Genomic DNA, 17,652 nt, shown 5'->3' with positions numbered 1-17,652 from the left:
GAACTGAAATGACAAATGTTTCTCTAGTCTCTGCTCTCCTCATGGCCCTTGGCACTGACTTGAGAAACAAGTCTCTGGTTTAAGAGGGGTGGAGTATAGGTTGTACAGGTGCCTGGTTGGGGAAAGGATTGGATCTCTGCCTTCCTAGCATTAGTTCTGGCTAATCGTAAATAAGGTGGTGGATGCAAAGCATTGCCCTTCCAGGCCAGCTGGGACTGAAGCCCTTTGTGGGCAGCTGTTAAGCCACTCTCTCACATGTCCCCACTCTTCACTAGGAGTGAGGGCTTTTCCAGGCTCAGTCTATGCTGTTTAGTGTATCCTAGCTCCCGTTTGTTGAAGACACACTGTTTCTGCTTTGGCTCACTTGGACCTCTCAGCAGCCCTCCCAGGACAGGTGAGGTCCAGGCTCCGGCCAAGACTCTGGTGTCTGGGGGTTATGTGCATACAATCTATCTCGAGTTTTAGCTTCTTGGGGGTGGGGGAATGACAGAACAAGGGAGGTCCCAGATGCACCACAAACAGGACAATGCAGAGTTCTCACTGGCTAAGTAATAAGCATCTAGTCAGGCAACGTAGTGCAGACCTGATCTTAACAGCCATCCCCAGCAAGTGAGTGAGTGTGTGTGTGTGTGTGTGTGTGTGTGTGTGTGTGTGTGTTGGTAAAGGTGCAAAACTTATGGAAGAACAGGAATACTGAGATCTCTGGCTAGGAGGGAAGGCATGGAGCTGCCAGGATGATATTTCCCTTACCTGTGGTCCACCTGGGTTAGCTGCAGAGCATTTCCCCAACAGGCCTGACTTAGACACAGGCCTTATTTCAAATGTTTGCATTGCCCAGGAAACGATGAAAATGGGTGATGAAAGGGCAAGGGGTGGGACAGATTATTGACAATCTGGTCGCTTAAATCACAGGGGAAGTTTGGGTGAACCAGTTCGCTTTTCTCGTTAATAAAAATGAAACTCTTAGCTGCCCTACCTGCTGCAAAAATAAAAACAAACAAAAAACTTATGGGAATGTTTTGGAGACCCCCAACTGTACAAGTGTAAGGGTAATCATGTCTCCAGCTGAGCCCCACTTGAGCATTTGAGTCTCCAGCCCAAAGGAAAGCCTCGACTGCTCGAAACCAGCTTTGGGTCGGGCAGGGCACATGAATATTGGGACAGCACACACCATGGGTTCCGCCCTGGCTGGCTTTAGAGCACCGCTCAGAAGAGTCGTAGGGCGGGGGTGGGGGTGGGGGGTGGCTAGAGCACCAAAGGGGAGGAGAGTTCGGGAGCGGAAACAGCCCAGGGGCCCCGGGAGGGGCGTCTGGGCCTGCTTGGGGCCAGGCCGGAATCCCACGGAGGCGGGGCCTGCTCCAAACCACCGCGCAACCTGGGCGGAGCCGGACCAGCTGGGACCTGGCGACAACTGAGCCTTGACCCTTGCCTGGCGCCAACCTCGGGTGTTCCAGAGGCTTCCACTAGACCACAATTCTCAGGGGCTCGCCCTGGTAGCCTCCCTCCCCTGCTTAGCCTCACCTCCCGCGCTGCGGGCCGTGGCCGGTCCTCGGCGCATAGCACACTGGGAACTGTAGTTTTCTCCTGGCACATCTATGCCAGAAAGTCGCTCAGAGGGACTGCGTTTCCCAGAGTGCAACGGGGTGGCGAGGGAAGGCAGGGGGGAAGGGACAGTCGGTCGCAGACCGCGCTGGGTTGCCGCCGCCGCCGCTGCCGCCATCGTGCCAGCCCCTCGGGTGAGTGTCGGGGCTAGCGCGCCGGGGCGGGGGCTGGGCCGCTGGAGCCGCACTCTGGGCCGCCTGGAGCCTCCGCTGCCAGTCTCCGGGCGCCCCCGCAACACCGGCGGCCCAAAGCCGCGCGGGGACGGGGCCATGTGTCGCGCGCGGCTCCGCCTCCCGCCGGTCCTCTGAGGCGGCGGCCGGGGGGAACACAGAGAGAGACAGCCAGGCGCCTATCCGGCTATCGTGTCCATGGCGGGTGCACCGCACTGCGCGGCGGCCGGGCCTTTTTTTCTCTGGTCCAGACCACCCGGATGGGGCTCTCCGGGCCCCGCCCCGTCTGGCCTAGCCCGGCCTGCCCGAGTCCCGCAAGCTCTGCAGGCAGGCTAGCGGGACGACCCCAGCCCCACGTCCTGCCACCCGCCAGCGAAGGATCCGGGGATGGGCAAGGCCACCCGGCTCGCTCCGGAGTCAGCATTGGGTAAGGGCGCTTTCCTGCCGCAGCCCGGGATTAGGACTCTCACCCGGTTCCCGACTATAGCCAGGCTAGGATGTAGGTGAACTCTCCCCTGCTTGTCTACCCGTTGGGAGTGCACAAAACCTAACTCCCACTCTGGAATTCATGCGTAGGTTCCTGCGTGGAGGGCAGGTCAGGGAATCTGGGGCGGGAGGGGGTTCCACATGGGACTTCACCCCCCGCCAGCCTTGGAGGATCTGGCCTGATGTGATGAGCGGCTCCGGACTGGTAGGCTCAGACCCCGCCCTTCTATCGGGGGACCAGGCCCCAGCGGTGGGTGGGTTGGGCGGCCGAGTTAGTGGAGGAGGGGAGGAAGGAAGCCAAGGAGGTGAGGTTGGATGTGTGAGCCCCCAGCACGTTATTAGAACTCCGGCGCAGCCTAATCCTCACATCTGCCCTTCCCAGAGTCATCCGCCCTCCTCCCACAGAGGAGAATGATTCCAGGAGAATGGTGGTGATAAGGTGAGGTTTAGTGGAGGGGAAAGTAGAATCCGGGCCTGAGGACCATGAGCCCAGTGCCAAACGACAGACTGGATTTGAAGCCACATTGGTGGTGGGGCACATTTGGGCTGTGGGGCTCAGATTCAGACTCTTCGGGGCCCTTCTGAAGCCTGGGTGAGAGAACTAAAGCTGAAAGCTGCAGACAGTCAGACTTCCCTCACTTGCTTGCTCACTTCCGGAGTAACCTGTACAGGTTGGAGTAACCTGTGTACAGGCAAGATGCTGGTTGAGCCTTGGGAAACTGCCTTCAGTGATGGCTCCAGCTACCCCTTTGAGTCCTGGGAGAGGAGGAGTATCTAGCCTTAGAGTAGTCTTCTGAGGGGCTCTGTAAAGGCATTTCTCATTGATTGATGATGTATTAAGGGACCAGTCCAGAGAGAACCTTGGGATTTGGGGAAGAAACAGCTTGTTGATTCCTTGATTCCTCTGACCCAGTACAGCTTCTGAGCCATAGTTCTTGCAAGGATTAAAGCAGCAGCTAAGTCTCTGCAGGCCTGGCCTCAGCAGCAAGCAAGTCTCCTAGGAAAGTTGAGTTAGGCCCATGATGCCGAAAGCCGCCACCCCTGGACTTTTTTTTTCCTTGAGTATTTCCCCAGGTGATGTTTTTCTGGTCATTGGAAGTTTTCCTTTTCCTGCTCTGTCTAGTCATTCTCTCTGATTGAGGAGGGCAGGCAAAGATCTGTCCAGATCTCCTAACCAGCACTTCCCTTCTCTCTGAACTCAAACCTCCTTGTCCACATCCTGGTCCGTAAGCACGTGGAAGTCAGGTTCATTCAGCAGGCTTAGAAGGGTCTGGTTTGCTGGTGGAGATAGGCAACAAGAAGGGACTGCCCACAGGACATACATAGGATCCCTGTGATGGAATCTCCTAGTGCTAGAAGCAGTTGTTTCAAGACCCTCTCTATATTGTCAGGATTGGTTCTGTCTAGGACACAGGTTTCAGTTGACTAGGCTTATATCTATGGATTAGTTTGCACATTCCAAGGCTTTAGGTGACTTGATGATCATGGTTTCCTTCAAGGTCAAAAAGATACTGTTCCTTTTTGATACTGTTCCTTCACCACTGGCAGCGGTGTCAGGAGTAGGAGGAATTCTGGTCTCTCCCTCTCACTCCAACCCTAGAAGTTTTCTAGAACTTCTGTATCTGGGCTTAGCTAGCCATTGGTAGGCATCCTGACCCCCAGAAGTCCTTGACCTTTCTGGAACTTGGCAGGCCATCTGTATCTCAGAGATAAGAGGAGAATCCTGAGGTTCTTCAGAATCTGTCTGCACCTTCTATTCATGTAGGGCTGACTTGGAAGTGGGGTCTGGCATGGGATAGTCGAAATGTGGCTGCATAAGCATGGCAGGGTGTGGGGGTGCCTGGGTTCTCAAAAAGCTCAACACTAGGTCTTTTACTGACATGGAGTGTACTTCTCTCCAAGCTACATCTCACATTATTCTGCTGTCTTTGCAGTTGGTGGGTTGGGGTGGCATGAATGGTTTAAGAATGACACAGAATTCTCAAATTTAAGAACTGGAAGGCACGGGGCTCCTGGGTGGCTCAGTCGTTAAGTGTCTGTCTTCGGCTCAGGTCATGATCCCAGGGTCCTGGGATCGAGCCCCGCATCGGGCTCTCTGCTCGTCGGGAAGCCTGCTTCTCCCTCTCCCACTCCCCCTGCTTGTGTTCCCTCTCTCGCTGTGTTTCTCTCTGTCAAATAAATAAATAAAATCTTAAAAAAAAAAAAAAAGAACTGGAAGGCACTTGTATAAAAGGTATTCTAGGATTCCCTTACTGGGGCATTAGTATCTTGCTTGGAATTTTTTTTTTCTTTTCCTTTTTCACCAGTGATTAGTATTATTCAGCAACCATTCTTTGGCCCTTTTTGTGTGTTAGGCTCTGGGCCGAGGCTGAAGGTAGAAGAATGAGTCTTACCCAGTCCTGGTGCTGGGGAAAGGAGTAATGTTGTTATTATGTACTTAGGGCTGAGTTGAAGGGACCTAAAGGGGCTCTTGGCCCTGTGCAGAAGAGGGGGCTTTGCAATGATTAGAGCACTGAAGAAAAAAGATTGTTAGCGAGCCTTTTAAAATCTTTTAAAAAAAGAAAAAAGGAAGTTGAGCAGGATTTCCAATGGGTTGGGGTTGAGTTGAACCTCATCATGGAGGTTTTTTGCTTTTTCAATTTTTTTTAGTTTAATTTTTTCTTTTTTAAGATTTTGTTTTGTTTTTGTTTTTAAGATTTTATTTATTTATTTATTTGACAGAGAGAGAACAAGCAGGGGGAGCAGTGGTGGGAGAGGGAGAAGCAGGCTCCCCACTGAGCAGAGAGCCCCATGTGGGGCTCGATCCCAGGACCCTGAGATCATGACCTGAGCCGAAGACTGACACTTAACCGACTGAGCCACCCAGGCACCCCTAAAGGAATTCTTATATGTTAAAGTAGACTTACAGGATCCTGGGGGTTGGGCTAAGGTTGCCTTTTACCCTTAATGTTGCTGGTACCTATGTGCCAGCTCCCTAAGCCCCAAGACTAGAGAGGGGCCTACCCCAGAGGAGGAGAACCTCCCCCTCAAGAGGCGGGTGTATTTGACTTGCCGGGGAACTCAGGGCTGCTTGCTTCAGTAAACTGGGGAAATTATGGAATGATTGTTTTTCAAAGCCTCTCATACTTCATCAGAGCCACTGGGTCTCACCAGGGCAGAGACTGCTGCCCCCTGGAGTGATGTCTGTGTATAGAGACATTGGTTCCACTGGCAGAGGTGATTTCAGACCTAGGCAAATGCAAGTTCTCACTAGTCGCTATGGTGTAGTCCTGCTTTGACCAGACGAGCATGCACTCAGGGGCTTTCTGTACTGAGAGGCATAGAACTTGCTGATTTCAGAGGGTAAGAAAAGGCCTAGCCTCCATTCCTCACCATCTCATTTGTTACCTCTACACTTTCTGCTACTTGACATTGGCTCTCAGCTGTTCCAGTCCAGGCCATTTTAGTGGACATTTTAATGCTGGCTATGCCAGTGGCCTTGTGTCATCTTGAATTCTTTCTTAACCTCTTGGAATTTTGGTTTCCTCATCTAGAAAATGATGATAATCATACTAGCTTTACAGCTGTGAGGCTCAGATGAGAGAGCACATGTAACTGTTTGGCTTACAGAGAAGGCCAGTTCAGCACCCTGGGGACTCCATGTTCATCCCTTCATTCCTCTGCTCACCTCAGTCTTGGAGTGTCATGACAGTATTCGCCAGGCATGGTCGTAGCAGACCATGGGGGTGGTCACTTAGGGGCTTCAGGCCCAACTGGGGAGCCAAGTCCATATATACCTGATCAGCAATTTCATAACCTGGGGTTCAGTTCATGGATGGGAGCTGTCTAGGACAGGGGCCCCAGAGATCTTTGAGTGACGTGGGAAAGGGAGGCTACTCATGGACTAAGTACAGAGCAGAAAGACCAGAATGCAGGTTTCAAGGTTCAACTTCTGAGCTAGCCAGGGCAGCCCAAAAGCTCTGGATCCCTCCTCCAGACAGAAGAGGAGGAAAAGGCCCTCAGGGTGCTGGGGGCACCTAGGCCTTGGGTCTGCCCCAGGAAAGGGTTCTGTCCCAGCCAGCCATTCACGCACCAGACCTTGGCTGATTGCTCTCCAGACTTCAGGCAGGAGAGTGATGGACTAGGCAGTTGCCAGTCCTGTGTCGAGGCTGCTCCATGATGTGGTATCCTTGCAGGAGGCTGAGGTAACCACCTTTTTTCTAGTTCTTGAGCTGGAGCTTCACTTAGGACCTGACTGACTCCTTGCTGCTGGGTCTTGCTTTATACTCTCAGTTGATTACCCCCAACATCCCCGTAATTACTGGTGAGGAGACAGGGTCAGAGGGTCATACAATGAGGGAGAGGAGGAGTAGGCTAGAGGTCAGACCTTGAGGGTGTGGTTGTGTGCCTGCTGTTGATCCACAGCTGTCCCTCAGGTGACCAAAGCCTTGAAAATGAGAGAGGGGGTTGGGCCAAGCCTCACTTGCCACACCCTCAGACAGACAGGTGACTGATGACAAAGGGTTGTTTCCTGATGAGTTGGACAGAAGGTGTAGGTGAAGGGGAAGTGGGTCACTTGGCCACTTAAATTCAGCAGGGTTTGTCCAGAATTCAGTCCTCCAAAGAAGAAGGGCTAAGCCAGGCACCATGGGAACAGGGCTGCCTAGGTCGGGGAGACAGATCATAAACAGATATGTTAAATGTGACTATTTCATGCAGTGATAAGTGCTAAGAAAACAAAACAAGATGGTGAAATGAGTAGCTGGGCAGTTATTTTAGACTGAGTGATCAGAGAAGGTGTCTGTGAGGAGGTGACATTTGAGCTGACACATATGTGACAAGGAGCCAGATACATGAAGATCCAGGGAGAATAGTGATCCAGGTAGAAGGATAAACAGTTGCAAAGCCCTTGGGTGAGAACAGGCTCAACATGTTCCAGAAACAGGGAAATACCCTGAGTGGCTGTAGAGGAGGGGGGAGAGGGGGTGGCAGGAGATGAGGTTGGACAGCCAGGAGGGCAGGTCACCCGGGGGCCTTGAAGGCCGGCTAAGTAGTTGAGACTGTCAGTGGAGAATAGAAAGGGAAGTCACTGGGAACATTTGACGGCCATAGGGCATGTGAGGGTAATGGCCATGGTTGATGCTGATTTCAAGGATCCTACTAGAAGCTCAGCATATCTGCTAGCATTCCCTGCAGGCCTTGGTGATGGGTGCTTGAGAAAAGACAAGCGTGGGTCTTTTTGTGTATCTGTCTGGAGTTTGTGACATCTTCTTCCCCATCACTCTCCTGCCCCCATCCCTGCCCCAGGCTTAGCTAGACCAGGATCTATCTCTGATTTGCTGAGATGGTAGAACTGAGCTGTGACTTTGCGGGTTTGGGAAAACTGTGAGATCATCCCCCATGAAAACGCCTATTGTTGGGTTTGGTGTGGAAATCTGCCTGGTCCCTTTGTTTGGAGGCAGAAGCCTTGGTTCAGTTCTGTCTTGCCCCTCTCTGACAGAGTCAAGGTTAGAGGTCAGGGCTTCAGCCTTACTTGCGCAGGAGCACTTCTCTCACTGGTGTGGTCTGCTCATTTTTATGTCTGATCTATTGTCTCTGGGGGGCTTGGCCCTGGAGTCCACTAAACCTGGTTCCGTCTAGTTCCACCATCCATTAGGCTCATGGCCTTGCGTGAGTGAGCTAACCTTTCTGAGCTTCATTGTGCTGCAGTGTAATGTGGGAGTTGATTCACAGGGTATTAGGAGCAAATGCACATAGAGAGACCTTTTAGCACATTTCTGTGTCTAATACGTACTAGTGAAAATTGACATGTTATCAGCTGGACACTGCTATTTAAGTTTTGTCACTGGAAACACCCAAAATTTGAGGATAAAAATGAAATTTTTCTGTTGTCTAATGGGGTCTTCTGGGAAAGAAGTTTTAACCTGGGGTCTGTGGCTGAACCTCAGGGAGTGTGAACAACTCGAAATTATTCACAAGGCTGGGGCATCTCTACCTCCGTGCAAATTTATTGGGAGAGGGCCACAGTTTTTGAGACATTCTTAGAGGGTCTTTGCACCCACAGAGACCTAAAGGTCAGTGAAGGCTGATGCTCAGTGGGCGAGAGGTCATCAAGGTCATTTCTGCTCCTCGAGGAGCCTGGCCTCAGTCAGCCTGCGGACTGTTGGGGTGAAGCAGGAGATGGCGTGGTCAGCGGCCCTCTTGGAAGAACTGTAGGAGAAGCCGTCATGAAGGTCAGTCCCCAATCTGATGTGAGGCTGCTTCTGAGCCTTGGCATTTTTCTTTTCAGACTGTTCTTTCTGCAGTATATGTATTAGAAGCAAGGTCAGGGCTTGCTGGCCATCCTGGGGAGCATCCTCCCAGCCTGGCCCAGACCCCTTCCTGTGGTGCGTGGGGATGGGGGGGGGTGGCGCTTTGCTCCCTGCTTCTTTTTCTGGATGCAGGAATGCTGCCTCCCAGCCATGAGTTGAAAGCTTGTGGGAAATTTGGAGTCAGAAACTGTAAATCCTGTAGTTTGCTGAGCCACACTCTGTGTTGGGGGATTGGGGTCGGGTGGAGTGGGTGTGGCAAGAACCACACTGGAATCCTCCTAGCCCAGAGCTACAGTGTTTAGGCAGAGGAGTAGGCCCTGGCACATGGGGTTGGGGTCAACATTTGAGTCTGGGAAGGAGGACCCAAATAGATGGAGTCTGAACAGTGAACTGAAGGAAGAGCAGGAACTGACCAGGCAAATGAGGGGAGGGAGGACATCCCAGCAAGGGGATTCATGGGGTGGGGGTGGGGCAAAAACCAGTGAGCAAGTGCTCAGCGAGTTCTGGTCTGTTTGTGTGTGGAGCTGGATGAAGGTAGGAGAGAATGGTAGGGAGATAGGGACAGGTGTGGATGGCCACCTGTGGAGCTTCAGGGTTTAATCCAAAAGTGAGGCTGTTGTAGAGAAGGGACATGGCCAGCTTTGTTGTTTAGAGCTCAGGGACAAAGTTAGCAGGAAGAAAGCACTGACTTCAACCAGGGGACCCAGTATTAGCACTGATGTACTAGATGGCCTTGGGGCAAGACATATTGCTGAACCTCAGTTTTCCCACCTGTAAAGTGGGATGACAGTGGGATCTGACCACATGGCTGTCATGATTACTACATGCAAATAAACAAAACAGGGTCAGGCAGGCCAGCCAAGTTGGTATTAGCTTCGGGGACCCTACTTGGAAACGGCCTCAAGCCACATAGTTTTGGAGGTTCCTTCTCACACTTTCTGGGAGCCCTGAGCAGTCTCATTCCTTAGGAAAGCTCACTTTGCCCTGCCCTGCCCCACTAGACCAGAGTACCCTTCTGTCCCTTTATCCCTCCACCCTCTATTTCTGCCAAGTAGTTTTCGTATTGGCAAGTTATCACACCTTAAGAACAATATTGAAGAAAGAAAAAACACCCCCACATTTCCTCTGCATCACTGTCCTACCACATGGCACCACTTTTGTCTTTGGATCAGCTTTTATTTAGCCTTTTTTCCTGTCACCCTTCATCTCCAGCTTCCTGGTTTCCTGCCCTTACCTCTTTTCATGTGTCCAGACACTTGCTTATGCTTTTTCTTTCAAAAGGCATACTCTTTCTCCAAGACCTTCCCTGAGGGCTGCCCCACCTTGCTGAGGACAGAGGGCGAGATGGCCCTCATCCATTCCTCCAGCTTTCCCTTTGCCCCAGAGCTCTTGGGAGCTGAGTAGGACATCTTGGGGTAAGATACTGTAGGGCTGGGCCACAGTGAGTGAGCCAAACATAGTGAATACTAGGGTGGAAGGGGCCGAGATTTGAGATGGGGAGTGGGTATAGCCACAGCCTGATCCCTTGGAAATGTGACCAAGACAGCAGCTGAGACTAGCTGTTGATCCTATGCTTTTCCCACTTGTTGATTTGTTTCTTGGCAGAGTATGAACTGGAACACACCTTGTGTTCCTGTGTAGCAGGCATGGCCGGGTCCAGGCTTTCTCTTCTACTTGTTTTAGACTTTATCCTGGACATTTCTTAGTCATCCCAGCACTGAGCTCCTATTTTTAGTGCTACTACCTCCTATGGGACCTAAAATAAAGCTGGCTCATCTTCCTGGCCCCTCATTGGCTGGAGTATTGGTCATAGGCTAAGAGATTGGCTGGATTGGGTAAGCCACTGCCCCCCTACACTATCCATCCCAGCTGGCTCCTCTGGCGTTGGGTGAGGTCATAGGGACTGGAGCGAACTAGCAGGTTCCCTTAGTGAGGCTTTACAACCACTGGCAACATCTGGGTTCCACCCCCTTACAGAGGAGGAAGCTGAGGCCCTTTTTAGGGTAGTGACTTACATCATATTCCACCACAGTTAATTGTTGTCTGCCAGGGTTGACACCTCTTAGGTTCAGAGTCCTGTTATCAGGAGATGGGGAGGTAGTCAGACCCAACTATAGAACAGCATAAAAGTCTGCTGTCATGGGATCCTTCAGTGAGATGTGGGCTTCCGGTGGGGGGGTGTGGGGGGCTGCTGGCTAACAGAGCCAGAGTGGCTCTCATCTGGGGCTCTAGTTTGCCAACTAGCACCCTCAGAGCTGTGATGTTTGTAGCTGTGAGGGGGTCTCCCTTCCCCCTCAGAGAGCAGAGGGGGGCAATCCCCTTCCAACAGGGGCAGTGCTGGGATGGGGGGTATGGAGAGATGACATGTTTCCCCCTCACAGCCTCCATTTCCCCTCCCAACACCCCTCAGTATTACTCTCTGATCTTCTGAACTCATATCTGCAGCTCTGAAAGTGGGTAGGGGTAACCCTGTCAGTGAAGAAATGAAGAGATTTACCAGTGCTCAAAGAAGTAAACTGCTCCCAACACTAAAATGGAGGGTCACTTGGTGTTTCATTGCAAGTGGGGCATTGAGGAACCATCTCCCCCTCTCTCACTTTGTCTTCCTCCACCTGCCAATACAGCCCTGGGGCAGTGTTGATGGGACTGAGGACTGCAATAGAAGACACTCCACACACAGACATCTGTAGTTTCTGACCTGCAAAGTGGGAAGAATAGTAGTAACTCTGGCCTTGCAGGTTGTTGAGAGGATCAAATGAAAAGATGTGGGAGAGTGGTGCGGTTAGCTCCTCCTTAAAAGCCTCACCCCCCGTTGAGCATTGAAGGGCTTGCTCTGACTTTCCTTTGTCTTGGCTCTACCCTCAGCTCCCATCCTATGTGCTTCACATCCCTGGCACCCCTTTGTTTCCTCATCCATAGCTCCTCAAAGGAGGGGCTGAGTCGGGTCCACCTCTGGGCTCCCTGCACTGGTCTGTGTTGGGAGGGGTCTCCTACCAGTTCCCCAGGGCCTCTCTATGTTCCATGGGAATACAGACCTCAGCAAAGGATTTCCTGCTCAAGGAGGACAGGAGGGGTGGGGGTCAGTGAAGAAACAGCACCTGGCTACCTCCTGCTCCCTTGGCACCAACACTTCCCTCTCTGTCTTGCTCATCTTGCAGGTCTCAACGAGGCCGGGTGACGCTCCAGAATGGGAGACAAGCCAATTTGGGAGCAGATTGGATCCAGCTTCATTCAACATTACTACCAGTTATTTGATAACGACAGAACCCAACTAGGCGCAATTTATGTAAGTCTTCAGCTCTAGGGCCTGAATGGGACTCCAGGGGATCAATTCAGATATTGGGCTAGCCTGTCCAGTTCACAAATTCTAGTAGCCCTCACTGGATTTGGCTCTACCCTTGTATCTGAGTTTCTGTCCATGGGACAGGGGGCCTGAAGCATAGCCCAACTACCTGGTCTACACATTCCCTTCTGTCATCTTCCGTAAGAGCAGGGATCCAGATATCCTTGGCAGGGTGTTCTGGGCTTGCCATCCCATGGTCCTGGGAGTGCCTCTGGTTCCAGATTGCGCAGTAGCAGGCAGATGCTAGGGCTCATGGTGCTCTCTGGAGGCAGCAGCTATGAGCATCATCAGTGCAAAACCGAGCTCTTCGGGAGGCCCTAAGTCCAGCTTCCTTTTGGGGACCAAAAGGCCCTGAATGCTCATGGTAAATAAATGAGGTTAGCCCAGGGAGGCTGGTGTGTCTTTTTTTTTTTTCCTTTTTAAGATTTTATTTATTTATTTGAGAGAGACAGAGAGCACAAGTTGAGGGGGGTGCAGAGGGAGAGTGAGAAGCAGACTCCTCACTGAGCAGGGAGCCCGACTCGGGGCTTGATCCCAGGACCCCGAGATTGTGACCTGAGCTGAAGGCAGACACTTAACCGACTGAGCCACCCAGGCGCCAGAGGGAGGCTGGTGTGTCTTTTAAGAAATCCTTCTAGGCAGGCATTGTTTGGTGTTATTTTAATGATGATCGTATACACCAAGAACTACTTGGTGTAGTAGTTGCCCCTATCTGTGTCATTTCATATAATCCTCAGCACATGTCCCCTTTAAAGATCAGGAAACGGGCACCTGGGTGGCTCAGTCGGTTAATTGTCTGCCTTCATGGGGCGCCTCGGTGGCTCAGTCGTTGAGCATCTGCCTTCGGCTCAGGTCATGATCCCAGCGTCCTGGGATCAAGCCCCGCATTGGGCTCCCTGCTTGGCGGGGAGCCTGCTTCTCCGTCTCCCACTCCCACTCCCCCTGCTTGTGTTCCCTCTCTCGCTGTGTCTCTCTCTGTCAAATAAATAAATAAAATCTTTAAAAAAAAAAAAAGTGTCTGCCTTCGGTTCAGGTCATGATCTCAGAGTCCTGGGATCGAGCCCTGCATCAGGCTCCCTGCTCAGTGGGGAGTCTGCTTCTCCCTCTCCCTCTACCCGTGCCCCCCCATGCTTGTGCTCGAGCTCTCTCCCTTTCAAATAAATAAAATCTTCAAAAATATATAAATAAATAAATAAAGGTCAGGAAACAGATTCAGAAAAATAAGTAACTTGCCAAATATTATAGCTGGTAAGCAGCAGAGGCACTTTTCAGTTCTGCCCATGAAAGCTATGGCAGGGGAAATCTAGAGGGCAGGGGAGGAAGCTAGTGCGTTGCATGTTGATGGAAGGGAGGGTCCCAGACTAGGCCTTGGGAGGCCTTGTCAGCTTCCATCCTTCCCTGACCCTATGGATGTCCCCATGGGAATGGCCTTAGTAGAATTCGGCCTGAGCTCTAGAGATGGTGATGAATATACGTTGTTTCCAAGTCATTTCTCGTGGGCTTTTCTAGGACTGGTGCTGACTGACTACACAGCAGGATGACTTGGCTGAGTCTTGGCCACATATAGCCCGCTTGGGGCTCAGGCATATCAGAGGCCATATAACTTCTTGAGTAAAAACTGGCAAACAAACTTACTAAATACATTTGTATTTTGTTAGTGTTTCAGAGCCTGGGCTCTGGGAAGATAGAGTATAATTAAAGAGGTTGTTAATAGTGTAAAGTATGGAAGCTACCTTCAGTTCCCTTCTTTACAGATAAGGAAACTGAGGCTTGGACTCATTGTTTCCAAATAAGACCCTGACCCCATGTTTTCTGGTTTTCAGATTGACGCATCATGCCTTACGTGGGAAGGACAGCAGTTCCAGGGGAAAGCTGCCATTGTGGAGAAGTTGTCTGTAAGTAAGAGCCAGGGCCCTGCTGTCAGCAGCTACTTCCCTGCCCTGCTGGCTACAGCATACTACGCACTCTTTCTTTTGCAGAGCCTTCCGTTCCAGAAAATCCAGCACAGCATCACGGCACAGGACCATCAGCCCACGCCAGATAGCTGCATCATCAGCATGGTTGTGGGCCAGCTCAAGGTAACAGTACTGCTGCCTCATAATACTGGTGGTGGTAGGAAGGAGTGGGCAGGCAGAGGAGAGAGCCCTGCGCCCTTGCCTTCTCTGTGATTTGACCTGCTTATCAAGGGACACCCAAGGGGCGCCTGGGTGGCTCAGTCGTTAAGTGTCTGCCTTCAGCTCAGGTCATGATCCCAGGGTCCTGGGATCGAGCCCCACATCGGGCTCCATGCTCCGCAGGAAGCCTGCTTCTCCCTCTCTCACTCCCACTGCTTGTGTTCCCTCTCTCACTGTGTCTGTCTCTGTCAAATAAATAAATAAAATCTTTAAAAAAAAAAAAAAAAGGGACACCCAAAGCATCTAGAGCTGTGTAATTCAATACAATAACCACTAATCACATTTTTAAATTATATTTTGATTTTAATGGTTATTTTTAAATCACATTAATTAAAATGAAATAAAGTTAACATGGAGTTTCTCCGTTGAACTAGCCATGTTTTAAGTGCTCATAGTCCTTGTGGCTGCCTATTGGACAGTGCAGACATAGAATTTTTTTTTTTTTTAAGATTATTTATTAGAGGGGCACCTGGGTGGCTCAGTTATTGGGTGTCTGCCTTTGGCTCGGGTCGTGATCCCAGGGTCCTGGGATCGAGCCCCGCATCGGGCTCCCTGCTCAACGGGGGGCCTGCTTCTCCCTCTCCCACTCCCTCTGCTTGTGTTCTCTCTCTCGCTGTGTCTCTCTCTGTCAAATAAATAAATAAATAAAATCTTTAAAAAAAAAAAAAAAGATGGGGCGCCTGGGTGGCTCAGTTGGTTAAGCGACTGCCTTCGGCTCAGGTCATGATCCTGGAGTCCCTGGATCGAGTCCCGCATCGGGCTCCCTGCTCGGCAGGGAGTCTGCTTCTCCCTCTGACCCTCCCCCCTCTCATGTGCTCTCTCTCTCATTCTCTCTCTCTCAAATAAAAAAATAAATAAATCTTTAAAAAAATAAAAAAATAAAAGATTATTTGAGTGTGCGAGTGGGGGGAGGGGCAGAGGAAGGGAGAGAGAGAGAAGGAGAGAAAATCTTCAGAACGCTCCCCACTGAGCGCAGAGCCTGACATGGGGCTCGATCTCACGACCCATGAGATCACGACCTGAGCAGAAATCATGAGTCGGACACTTAACCAACTGAGCCACCCAGGTACCCCCAGACATAGACTATTTCTGTTGTTACAGAAAGTACTATTGGAGAGTACTGGTCTAGAGCCTTTTTGGAAAAGGGACAAGAGGTATAGGAGCAGGGTGGAGCTGTGGTGCCAAGCTGCTGGGCCTTTGCACTGCCCTGAGGTGTAAGTGGGCTTTCTGTAGGCCGCTGGACCCAGAGGGGCCCGCTGGGTGCTGAGTCGCAGTCACCTGCTGGAGTCCATGCTGCCACTCCCTGAGCTGGCTGCTGGCTCCTCCACCTGCTGAGCAAAGCAGATTCTTGGAACTCCTGCTTCTCTTTGCACTTTCCTTTCTTTTTCTCAAGACCTGTCCTCTTCAAAGCCTTCAGCTCCTCAGTCCCCCAAGAATTCTCCCAGGAACTCGTACCCATTGTGCTCCAGCAGACTGAAGCCGGATTCTTAGTTTCTAAAAAGCCTCTCCTCCTTCCTAAAGCAGGACGAATTGGTTGTCCCTTGACCAGGTCCCAGTCTCTTGGGCTTGTGTCACCGTGGGGCTCTGAAGGTCTGTATGCCTTCTCCCTAGGCTAGGTGGGGCCTCCTGAGTCAAATACAAGGGCAGAGAGAGGGAGCCTCTAGGCCTCTGCCATGGACCCATGGACCCAGAGGGACCTACCTTCTGGCCTGCACTTTGCTGTCAGTTTTTCCTGCCTGCCCAACATACCCTGCCCAGAGTTTGTGCTCAAATAGGCCCTTTTGGGTGAAGAGGTCTCTCCAGGGAGCTCAGTGCCCACTTTCCAGGCTAGGGTCAGTATTCCTTGCCCATTCCTACCTGGCTTCAGGTTCATTCTGCTGTTTCTGTCCAACTCAGAACCCCAAAAGACTTGATTTGCCTTCTTGCTGATGATAACTCCCAGAAAACCCAGCAGTGTTAGAGACCGAGGTGGTTAACTGGGCTTCTACCCTAACTAGGCTTTATCCTGGTCTTCTGCAGTTTGGCTGAAGGTGTTTTGCCTTTCTTTTCTCGTTGCAATTGTTGTATATATGACATGACAGGAAACATCACCTGGTGGCATTGCTTCGTTTTTGCTCTGTAGAGCTGTGATTACAGTGTGAACTCAGTTTTGAGGCTTTTCTCACCTACCTGGTCACAGTCAGTATTAGCTGTAGTTTCTCCTAATTGGACTAACTGGCATAGTAATCAGACGCTAAGACTGTTTAGTTTTTAGGTACTATAAGTTACGTGGTGAGCACTGCAGAAGTCTTTCAAATTGATCACTGTGCCTAGAGACATGAGCTCAGAGCAGGTCCTTTCTCTGCTCTGTTGCAGTAGCTAACTGGTGACTTACTCGGCAGTTTAAGTGCATGCAGCAGCGTGAGCTGCCATCCATGGCCCCTGTGTGCCCAGTATGTTGTATCAATTCACATTCACAAGTATCCCTTGGCTCTACTGGAATTTAAGTCCAAGACAGTAGGGTCTGATCCCAAAGTCAGCATTCTTTTGTCCTGTTCCCCTACCACTGAACTACCTTCCTGTTCTTTGGCCCACTAACTGAATCATTTTCTTTCTCCTCACAGGCTGATGAAGACCCCATCATGGGGTTCCACCAGATGTTCCTATTAAAGAACATCAACGATGCTTGGGTTTGCACCAATGACATGTTCAGGCTTGCCCTGCACAACTTTGGCTGACCTCCTCCCAGCCAGGCACTCATGCTGTTTCCTCCTCCCTCCTCTTCCTGATACTATTCACACTCCTCCAGATGCCCCAAATATCATACACAAACGAGCAGGGCCGCGGCGGGAGCGGGCGCAGTGCGCTGCTACCGAGGTATTGTGCATGATGTTTGGATGCTAGACTAGTTGCATCTGACAGGAGAAGTTTGTGTTGTACCAGCGCATGCCTTGGAAAGACTTAAGTAATGCAAAAGGTTGTCTTTTTTTTTTTTTTTAATCTACTGACAAGTTGCTCTAGTAACCCAAAGAAGTGAAGGAGAAAGCAGCTGCCTCACCGCCCAGATATTGATTTGTTCGGATGTTTCAATGCCTCATGATACAATAAAACCACAAAATTTTCTTAACAGTTTAAATTGTTTTAATTAGTTTAATAGTTGGCTGGGCATCAGTAATCACCCTGCCCCATTGGCTCTCTCATGTCTCACCTTCCCACCTCTCCCCCAACTCAGCAATACCTGTTGCAAAGAGAAAACTGCTGAAGCAGCACTCCCAGCTAGCTTCTCTCAGAAGCCCTGTAGGGCATAGTATTCCCCACCTCAGCCCCCCTGGTCTTGGAAAACTGAGCTGCAGACAGAGTTCAGGTCCGGCCCAAAGCTTCCTTTGCACTGAAGCCTCTGCAGTCAGTTCTGATGACTCCTACATTGGGTAGGATCAGGGCTCTGGTAATAGAGATGATCTAGAATCCCACTGAAAGTGACTCATCAGGTTCAGGTGCTCTGGACTGAGGCCTCAGCAAAACTACCCTGTATAAAATGAGCAAAGGTTTGAGGAGAGGGTCCTGTTCTACCCCCCAGAACGGTCAGGATCACATCCAGGGTACCCCAC

General features: G+C 51.0%; 1 protein-coding gene across 3 annotated transcripts; it reads left to right on the top strand.

Moving 5' to 3' along the window:
• Positions 1–1,580: 1,580 nt before the first annotated feature.
• NUTF2 (nuclear transport factor 2) lies at positions 1,581–17,173 on the top strand. 3 transcript variants are annotated; one of them, XM_036115016.2, is made up of 6 exons: positions 1,616–1,736; positions 8,302–8,470; positions 11,707–11,834; positions 13,715–13,786; positions 13,871–13,969; positions 16,669–17,173. In XM_036115016.2, exons 3-6 carry the CDS (start codon positions 11,736–11,738, stop codon positions 16,780–16,782), a joined length of 384 nt encoding a protein of 127 aa, XP_035970909.1. In that variant the 5' UTR covers positions 1,616–1,736; positions 8,302–8,470; positions 11,707–11,735; the 3' UTR covers positions 16,783–17,173. The 3 variants fall into 3 exon arrangements, with proteins under 3 accessions (XP_035970908.1, XP_035970909.1, XP_035970912.1); XM_036115015.2 differs by lacking the exon at positions 8,302–8,470 and having other exon boundaries at positions 1,581–1,736; XM_036115019.2 differs by lacking the exons at positions 1,616–1,736; positions 8,302–8,470 and adding an exon at positions 1,869–2,199.
• The last annotated feature ends 479 nt before the right edge of the window (positions 17,174–17,652 follow it).

The sequence above is a fragment of the Halichoerus grypus genome, chromosome 15, assembly GCF_964656455.1.
Source record: "Halichoerus grypus chromosome 15, mHalGry1.hap1.1, whole genome shotgun sequence".
In the NCBI taxonomy this organism is placed as follows: Eukaryota; Metazoa; Chordata; class Mammalia; order Carnivora; family Phocidae; genus Halichoerus; species Halichoerus grypus.
The sequence above is the reverse complement of the archived record's forward strand: the minus strand, read 5'-3'. Positions and strand labels throughout refer to the sequence as shown.